The sequence below is a fragment of the Homalodisca vitripennis genome, unplaced genomic scaffold (genome assembly GCF_021130785.1).
Source record: "Homalodisca vitripennis isolate AUS2020 unplaced genomic scaffold, UT_GWSS_2.1 ScUCBcl_785;HRSCAF=3497, whole genome shotgun sequence".
In the NCBI taxonomy this organism is placed as follows: Eukaryota; Metazoa; Arthropoda; class Insecta; order Hemiptera; family Cicadellidae; genus Homalodisca; species Homalodisca vitripennis.
Genome location: NW_025776901.1, coordinates 69,257 through 79,588, shown reverse-complemented (window position 1 = coordinate 79,588; position 10,332 = coordinate 69,257). Strand labels below are relative to the sequence as shown.

Genomic DNA, 10,332 nt, shown 5'->3' with positions numbered 1-10,332 from the left:
CCATAAAAACTGGTAACCTGGAAATGTTGATGGTCGCGAAATAGTGTTGCCACAAATAATGACCACGAAATTTTGCTATCAAACTCGCATAAAACATACCTAAATTAATCAGCTTTATCAATAAAATAAACCAATATATTACCAGAAGGATTAAGCACATTCAAGATGCAGTACTGGCTTATAATATATATATATATATATATATATATATATATATATATATATATATATATATATATAATATATATTCTACCCAAAATCGATACTTATTGCTGTACATTTTGAATTATTATTTATAAATGCTTTGTGTATTAATGTAACTTCAGCTTGTCTGTGTTACGATTAAAATCACTGCCACTCATTAAAGCATGTGAATATGTAAGAAACACAAATGTTTAATAATAAAAAAATAAAGTTAAGTAAAGATGTCTTATTGTACCAACGAAGTTAGGGCTACGAAGCTCTCTCTAACACTTAACCTGGGGACCAACGGCTTAAAGATGACTTCCGAACCACCAAATAGTATCCGTTCGAAGAATACAACACATTTATAGTCTTAGATGGAATGAAATATTTCAATATGTTACAGTTTTTATACGTCATAGTATTATTTCTTAGTATTTTTAGTATTGGGAAAATGTTTAAAAGCTTTGTTCAATATTATTATTCAATAGTATTATTTAAATATTAAGTAAAGAACTATATCATAACACAATGATATTACTATGAGGTACATAAGTAAGAGCAGACATAACAGACATGTTTGTGTGTGAATGGGCTAACAGTGAACACAACACATGCTACAGATGGGCTCTATACAGCACTATATCATAACACAATGATATTATTATGAGGTACAGAAGTAAGAGCAGACACAACAGACATGTTGTGTGTGAATGGGCTAACAGTGAACACAACACATGCTACATATGGGCTCTATACATCACTATATCATAACACAATGATATTACTATGAGGTACAGAAGTAAGAGCAGATATAACAGACATGTTGTGTGTGAATGGGCTAACAGTGAACACACAACATGCTACAGATGGGCTCTCGGGGGCGACGTTGTGTGTTGTTGTGAATAACAAGATCACACTTCAAACCACGGAATTTTTAAAAACCGACATGAAAGAGGAGGGACTCATTCCGCATCTAACTTGTACTGAATTTTTACGATTTTGTTTTCTGGACTGAAAATATAAACGACTAAGTTTTCGGTCTGGGACAGGATTAAATATTTACACTGTAACCAAGGAAATTATAATGATTGATAATTATGTAAGTTTACAAAATGAACGTATACTTCCTTAACTTTCATGTGCCATTGCAGTTTGTGTGTTCATCTCTATATATTTATAATTATTTATACTACTCATTAACAAAATACAAATATTACTATCCAAACTTGTAAAACATTTCTTTCGAAACTGTTGATTTTTCAATTTCTGTTTAACGAGAATTTTCCACTTCCACCAAAAGCTATTTCGACTTAATAAAGGTTGGGACACACATAACCGCACCGTGCCCGACACGTGAGTCGGCCGATTGTCGGTGCGGGCTCGGCTCGGTTACCGTGAGGCCACACATGTCCGTATGCAGTACGAGCGCAACAATCTCACTGTTTGTACTAGAGCATGTTTCTTTTGAATTCGAAGTGACAGATACTTAAAAAATATTTGGAAGATTAAGTATTGCTTGAGAAAATTGTTAATTTCATTGTTGTTATTTTTATTAATCGCTGTGGTGAATGAAACATTGCAATGCTACAGTAAAGCTTTGTACAATCAGCTAGTATGTAAAATTTGTAAATATCATTATCTTGGTTATACTTTTTATCCCTATAATTCTTGTTAATTTTGTGTTTCATTGCAGTAAATTTCCGTCAAATACACTATAAACAGTATATTTGGTATTTTTTGTTTTAAACCCAAAAGCTATAGTGTGATGCCAAAGAGTTTGCCATGTTGCAAGCCCGTTCATAATAATTTGTAAAACGTAGTAAATATTTGTAAAATATATACTGGAACATACAAAAACACATTTTACAACATTTTTTCTTTTATAGCTCCGTGGACATATAATTTATGGCCAGAATTAGTCTAATATAGTAGAAACATAAATATATTTTCTAAAAAAATTAGAGTATGGTGATCGGTCAAAATGATATTGAGATATGTTTAAGATAATAAATTAGTGTATGGTTAGTATTGTCTGCTAAGTTATAATAATATTTAAATAGACACGTTAGAGCATTATAAAATAATTATTTATAATATAATATTTAATGTTACATGTATAAAGCCTGATATTTGAATTGTAAATCATGCATAAATCCTTTGTATTTACTACAGCACAATAGTTATACTAAATTTAAACTTTGAAACGTAATATTACATTATTTACTACATAAGCTACCATAACTAATTTTTATCATTTCATTCTTGCTCGATTCCGCTATTTGTATATAGTATCGCCAACCCAGGCACAGCCTCTTATGGGGTACCTAAATTTCCCTTATTTTGTAAATCTATTGGCCTAATTATTAGTTTTAAAAAAAAGAAAGAAAAACCTAAAAGGATGTAACCTACTTTTTATATTTTATTACTCTAAGTACATAAATTAGAAATAAAGTAAGTAGAAATTGTTTTTATATTTGTTATTTACTGTTATTGTAAATACGTTATGTCATAGTATTATTTATTATTAAGCACTGGCAATAATATTTATTTGTAATATTCAGTTTGTTATTATGGGGAAATAAATTATTTATTATTATTATTTATTTTTAACATTCTTGCTTGAAAATCTTATTGTAAATAAAATATTTTTATTTTTACTTTATTGAAGTGAAAAGAATAAAAAATTAAAATATCATAGAAACATTATAAATATGACCCTTACAAAATACCGGAATAAATGTATCAAGTAACTTCAATACAACAAAGAAAAATAGATTTTTGCGCAAATAATTACATGCTTGTCATTTTTTAATTAATGAAAAATGTTTATAGATATTTCATAATTCGAATTTAGTTGTTTAAAATCACTTAATGTACAACATGGTTTTCAAATTTGTTGTAATAAGAAAATATGCACAATAAGATAATATGACTAGTTTACTCTAAGGTAAGAAAATGTAATACTTTTATCAATAAATATGATATTGTAAGCGAAACACAGGATGTAGAGTTAGTAGGCTATACTAAATAATTCAATAAAATAGAACGTGTAGACTACTTAAATAGTTTTAAAAAGAAGAACGCAACAGTAAACAACATAATATGATGCCACTCGTAGACCGCACCGTGCCCGTCAAAATTCAAACTCCACATATCGGTGACGGTGCGGGCACGGTGCGGCCACGACGGTCTGGTGTCGGTGCGGACATGTGTGGACTTGCAGGTTGAATACTGCGCTGCAATAATTCTTTCACCGTATGACGGCCAACAATCGGCCGACTCACGTGTCGGGCGCGGTGCGGATATGTGTGTCCCAACCTTAAGTCGTTTCTTACTTTTAGTAAATATACTTTAGTTAGGCTCCGTCCATGTTGTTGTCTACATGAAATATATTATATGGGGATGTGATAACCTTATTCTGGATATATAAATGTATCATATTAGTAAAACTTTATTTCCAATATTTTAATAATGATTTTATATAATTGTTCTTTGATTTTGAAACTTCTATCATAAAAGTTATTTTTAACTGAACAATATTTTATAGTTAATTAAAATGTTCACTCATAATTAATGTTTTTTAAATGTTACATATTTTAACCGCTTTCAAAGGTTAAATATTGTAATATGTTTCTAATTAACTACTTCAGTACCTAGCTCCATGATGAAAATAGTGTACTTTTCACGAAAATGTTCTAAAGGGTTTGTGTAAAACACATCAACTTTGTTATTTATTTACTTGGGAAAATATCTTCTTTCCGTCCACAGCTAGTACATTTGCATGTAGAGGCTGCAATTTTTGTTTGGCTACGTTTGCTCCAAAGTAAAGGCTATTAGCTTTTAAAAGTCTGATTTTATACAATATAGTTATGTAATTAAACAGGATGAATCGTGTTTTTCTTATCAGTCAAACCAAATAACCTTTAGTACATACTTTATTTTCTGTGCATTAAAATGGAACTTATGACGGGAAGCAAAATTTTACTGAAGTTAATTCAATTGCTTCTTCATAAATTATTTCACAAAGTGAAAAATGTCAAGGTGTGAAACAGTGCGTTTCCTAACACTTTTCAAACTGAATAGTTTCCTCATGCCAGTCATAGTACGGTGTGTTATAGTCGCTTTTTTCCTTAAAGTTTGACCTTTAGTTTTAAAATCAACGGATCACTTCCTTGAACCAAGAGGAACCTATGTATCAAATTCAAAGTCTCTAGGATCTTCTTATCGAGAGTTAACTTAAGGATGGATGAACACGGATTATTCAGGGTTTCCCCCATCAACCTCAACCTGTGACTAGGCACAAAGCCTCCTTAGGCCGAAAACATAGTGGAGCGTCGAGTCAAGAGTAAAGCGGCGAGTCAAGCAGCGCTTCATTAAATCCACCGTATAGTTAGGTTGACCAGCACATAGTGACGCGCCTAGCAGCACTTCATGCATAGACATGAATCTTGTCTCGCCGCTCGGGAATTCACCAACGATTTCTTTTGAAGCGCTGCTTCAGTTGACTCCTGGATTTCACAGTTGACAGCGCGTGTTCATTAACCTAAAAAATGGACGTAGAATCTTTTGTTTTGTCAGTACGATCTCGTGAGTCCATTTGGAACCAGCAACTGGCTAATCACCATAATAGGTATGTCCTCGACAAGCTGTGGAAGGAGGTGGGACAGGAAAATAACTGTTCAGGTACGTATCAAAATAATTGTTTTATTAAGCATAACCTACGGTTAAAATTATAACAGTAACAGTTTTAATTTCTTTTCATTTGTTATTTCAGTGCACTATGCAGTTACTGTTTTTTAAAATAACTGCTACAAGTAGTAATGTTAAAGACATAATTATACCTAATAGTTTGGAAAATAGATAGGATTTTCTTTAAAATAAATTGTAAAAGTTTCCCGAATAAGAAGAGCCTCAGACGACTGACGACCTCTTTGCCGTGGTCTTCTTGGAATTTGAATGTTCTTTGGTTGATCAGTTTCGACTTCTGTTAGATGTCTCTCAAAGCCCTCTCTGTCAATTATGGTGTTTTGTAGAATGCAAACCGCTTTAACCAAACAATCAGCAGTGTAATGACTTGTTTCAATACATTTTGACAGTAATCGCCATTTTGAGTTGAGAATGCCAAACGTGCATTCAATACTTTTACGAGCCCTGGAATGTCTTTTATTAAAAAGGCATTTTTCTATGTTTAGATTTTCTGAGCTGTAAGGTGTGAGTACATGCGCTGATAAGGGGAATGCCTCATCGGCTAGAAAAACAAAATGCATGTTTACATCAGTTCCAGGCTCGTATTAGCCGGGATATTGATTTGTTTGCTCTTCAACAAGTGGTAAAAATCAGATGAATTGAATGTAGCTCCATCACTCTGCTTTCCAAATCCTCCGACATCGATGACAAGGAATCTGTATTTGGCATCACAGATTGCTAGTAAAACTATTGAATAGTACTTTTTGTAGTTAAAAAATAATGTACCTGAGTGTGGTGGGCACATTATACGCACATGTTTGCCATCTATACAGCCTATACAATTAGGGAAGTTCCATAATTCCTTAAACCCAGCGCTTGCCTGGACGAATTTTTCTTCTGTTGGAGTAGGCATGTGTATAGGCTGCAATACATTCCACAAAACACAAGCTGTTTCTTTTACAATCTTGCTAACTGTTGACGCCCCAACTCTAAAGGCAAAGGATATGCTTTTGAATGAAGCTCCTGTTGCTAGGTACCTGAAAAATCAAACCAAATTAATATTGAAAAATCTATAGATATTGAAAAAATTTTTAGGCTTAATAATTTAACAGCGACAGGTTTAATTTTAAAAATAGTAATATACAGAAAAATTCCTTTTTATAGAAACATTTTGGTATTTAATTTGTTGTTTTTTTGTACAATTGCAGATAATTCGGTGCTGCTTACCAGAATACTAAGCAACGTCTGGTTTTTGGGTTGCGTCAATTACCATAGGAATTTCACGAAAATGTTTTGTATTTTTTCGTTTCAGATCATTTTATGATGGATTCCATCAAAAACCCAATTGTTGTCACGTACTTTCGTACGTACATCGAACGGACCTTTCGTTCAGTCTACAGGCCGAATGGGTTAACCGATTAGGACGCAATTTTCGAGTTTTACATCGGAGGAACCAGCTGATGGGATTTCAATCGAAAAAATTTCAGATTTGGCCCTATTATGGGTTCGAGAAGCCCTCTTCCGGTTTTTTGGGGAAAAATTATTATACGGACATAGTAACCCGTATAAAACCCAAATTTTGGATAAGTATCCTACGTGTATATATACACGTCCTTTGGTAGTCGAACTATGGAGTTTTTGTACAACATAGGGCCGTAGGCGTATTTTGTGATTTTAGGGGGCTTTACCTTTCTTTTAGGGTAGGCCAAATAGGTTGACTGATTGGGACCCTATTTTTAGTTTTTACATCGGAGTAATAATATATTAAGGTAGCAACCCGTATAAAACCCAAATTTCGGATATGTGTACTGCGTGTATATCTACACGTCTTTGGGTAGTCGAACTATGGAAGTTTCTGTAAAGTCATTTCTGTAAAGGTTAAATTCAACAATGTATTAAACGCCAATATGTTTGTAATTTTAAAATAAACTAAGTATACGATCTGAGATTCGCGTAATAGGCTGAACGAAGAAAACAGGACCATGTGGTTGGATTAGAGTCAATCATTTCAAATTATCAATCATGCACACCTAATCATAGATTCCGCATACACAATGTAATAAATTTTTTATATTTCAGTGAAAGATGCACAACAGAAGTGGAAGTCCCTGAGAGACTACTACAGAAAAGAAATTCGAAAAATGCAAGAGGAGCGATCGGGATCCAGTGCTGACACCATTTACAAGTCGAATTGGCCCTATTTTATGTTATTGGATTTTTTGAGATCTCAGTTCAAGACGAGACCTACTTCAGGTAACTTAAAAGAGAAAATCAAACCTAACAAGTGCTTGGACTCAGCAGCTACGGAAGGCGTTCCTATGGCAAGCGACGAAAACTTTGATTTTGAAAATAGTCAAATTGAGGAGTCCTATGCATCTAATCAGCCTCCAAACGATACAGAGGCTACTGAGATGAGAAACTGATAGAGACATGAATGATGACTTAGTACATCCCAACACCTTCAAGAAAAGTGCTATAAAAAAGGACAGTTTAACTAAGTTAGTCCAAATTGAAGAAAAAAAATTGGCTATACTAGAAGAAAAACGTGGAAGTGGGCATACAATCATCGAAAAACCTGATGAAGATTTGCAATTTTTTGAAAGCCTTCTCCCCCACATAAAACATATCAATGGTGTGGATAAATTACGTTTTAGAAATGAAGTTCAAAACTTAGTAATAAAATACGCGTATCCAACTAACACAAATCAGCATTCTGTATCATCTGAGAGCACCAATCTACATTCTCGATCATCTACAAGCCGATCTGTGTATCACTCTGAAACATCTACGCCCTTACCACAGCAAGATGAGGGTAGTAATTCTATCTTGGATTTGGATTCTTGGAATTCTGCTAATAGTTATTCTCCATATTAACAGCATAACTATTTTCCTACATCACAAAGTGAAATAACAAGCTATTTGTAATGTGTTTAAAGTAATAATAAATAATGTTATTTAAATTCATATGATCAATTACTTCCTTTGGTTTAACATTTTTGAAACTAAGTCAAAGTCAAACAATCATAACCACAAGTTAAACATGGTTCTTACCTTAATGTTATCACTAACTTCTCTGCAGGTTCTATTGGCTGTTGAATGAAATTTGTGTATTTCGAGGCCATATGGGGACTTATGAGATTCAAAATATATTCAAAAGTACTATAATCCATTCGAGTGTATTGAAAAAAACGATCAGGGTATTTCTTCAGTTGCGGAAATAAGTGATGGTATTCACCCAATCTATGTCGTTCCTTATTTACCGGGTGTACAGCGTAGTTTCTAGTTGTACTTGATAGTTGTAACACTTTTAATGCACTGTTTTCAAACAAAAACTCGTCTTCACTGTCCGACATCATTCTTGTGACTGCAACGCCGCTTGACGTCGGAACTCGACGCCCCACTATACGATTGTGAAGCGTCGCTTGCATCTTTGGTCTAAAAACGCAGTCCTTGACTCGCCGCTTGACTCTTGACTCGACGCTCCACTATGTTTTCGGCCTTAGTCAGTTCCTAGAGCCAACATTGTTATTCATCCTTCCAAATATTAGCGTTGGTTTTTCATTCGTCTCTCACTGTTTCTTGTATCCATCATTGCCACCTTCTGCAAAGTGACTCCCTCATTTGAATGGAAGGGCATGTCGGGTACCTCTGATCCTTACCGTAACTATCCTGACATTACCTTTTGTACTGCGGATCATCGGGAATTTTTGTCTGAACAAAATTTTCTTCTACCAATTACCCCAAACCAATCCCGTGTTCTGCACCTAGAGGTACAGATGATGGAAGCCAAAATCCCCACCACTACGGTCTCTAGCCTTTGGATTCATTGCCCCGAACGTGGTGAGCTTGGCATTGGGTACCGAAAGACCAGTTCTCTAGGTATACCTCCAGAGGTACAAGATACACAGAGATGACCAGCCCTTTAACCTTTATCCAGAGATACAGGGCACCGTGAGCTAAGACCCACTTTTCTCTATAGACTCTGACCTTCAGATCCGATACCCAGCGAGATCTCCTACCTTAGCCACATTTACAGATTACACCAATACGAGTGACCATCTGCTGAGGTGTTACTGAACAGGGCTCTAGCAACAGCCCAGAGCAGCAACCCCATGGGGAAGCCCACCTCGTAACCCAGCATACCGGAGCCATTTAATGCCTCTTGAGGACAAAGGTCACTCCAACCTTTACGTTTATGGGTTGCCGTCACCAGCACTATGAGTTAGAAAGGATTATGCAGACGAACAGAAAACTAAATGGTTTTGAGTTTTGAGAAGACCCTGTCAGTTCGTAACGAAAATACAATATTTAGTTATTTATACACGTGTCAGTGTGTATCAACAGGTTAAACCAGACATTATAGGATATACTTTTAGAATAGCCGACTTTGTGAATTTATAATTTATCATCCAGTTTTGTGGTAGTGTAAACGTCAGACGGCTGGTGAGGTCTAGATCTCAAGTGCTTTACCTTTTTTTCAGAAATATGAAACTTTAATAAGGTGTCATTTTCCTGGGGAACATGGCCAAAATAATGGTTTCCGAAACATACAATGATGAGAATGTGAGCAGACGCAGGTCTTTTAATGTTAGTATGTATTTTTTATCTTTCCTCATTAATAAAACTAACTTTGAAGAAACATTTTTGAATTTAGAAATGTTAAATTTGTTCTAAAGTATATTTATTTAAACAATTCCTAATACCAATCTTAATTTTATGAAGAACTTGCTCACTTTTAATACGGAACAGTTTTGTATTTTGATAGTCGTCTCATTATGCATTATCTCACTTTTGCAAATATTTTATTTTCGAAATTGTACTTCATTAATTCTGTATACAATAATCTTTATATTCTAATTTTTTTAATTTGAAAGTTTGAATTTATATTCTATTGTATTTTAAAATAAATCTTCATACGCCTGGTTTGAAAGAAATTGTGTTTTTTTTTGGCTGACCCGATGTTTGCGTAAAAAATAAATTACACTTAATTTTGAGGATATTCATATAAATAGTATAGTGTAATATATACAGTTACTGTCAAATGTATCAACAGAGAAGCAACTAAATCTATGTAACAGAGATATAAGATTAGCTCTTAATTAGTGAGTTAATTACATTGTCATAATCATGAAGTAAGTTATGAATTTAGGAATAAGGTACGTTCCAAATGTTAAGTTATTAAAGAAAACTAAAGTATTTCTAAGTTCAGTTTAAGAAAATTATATGCAGCTTCCCAAGCTAGTCATTTAAGTAAGGCAAGAGTAATGAATAACTCGTTTGAAAGGATTAATTAAAACTAATAGGCATCCAGCTCTGCATAGTTTTCCTTACGATTTCATTACGATGATTACATGATTACGATTTAATTTTTCAATAAAGTTATTATTTTTTGAAAATTTTAAACCGTTTTACTTTCTATGTTTAAATAAAAAGAAACCTAAATCCTGCAATAGGTAATGA

The 10,332-nt window shown here is 33.8% G+C and overlaps 1 protein-coding gene across 1 annotated transcript; it reads left to right on the top strand.

Annotated features, from left to right (window-relative positions):
* Nucleotides 1-4,736: 4,736 nt before the first annotated feature.
* Nucleotides 4,737-7,295, top strand: LOC124370985. The gene is made up of 2 exons (XM_046829290.1): nt 4,737-4,869; nt 6,952-7,295. Exons 1-2 carry the CDS (start codon nt 4,737-4,739, stop codon nt 7,293-7,295), a joined length of 477 nt encoding a protein of 158 aa, XP_046685246.1.
* Nucleotides 7,296-10,332: the final 3,037 nt, after the last annotated feature.

Bases quoted from the DNA above. Each gene is read 5' to 3' on its own strand.
- LOC124370985 (XM_046829290.1), top strand. From the start codon at position 4,737: ATGGACGTAGAATCTTTTGTTTTGTCAGTACGATCTCGTGAGTCCATT. The intron at 4,870-6,951 runs GTACGTATCAAA...TTTATATTTCAG, and splicing joins ACAGGAAAATAACTGTTCAG to TGAAAGATGCACAACAGAAG.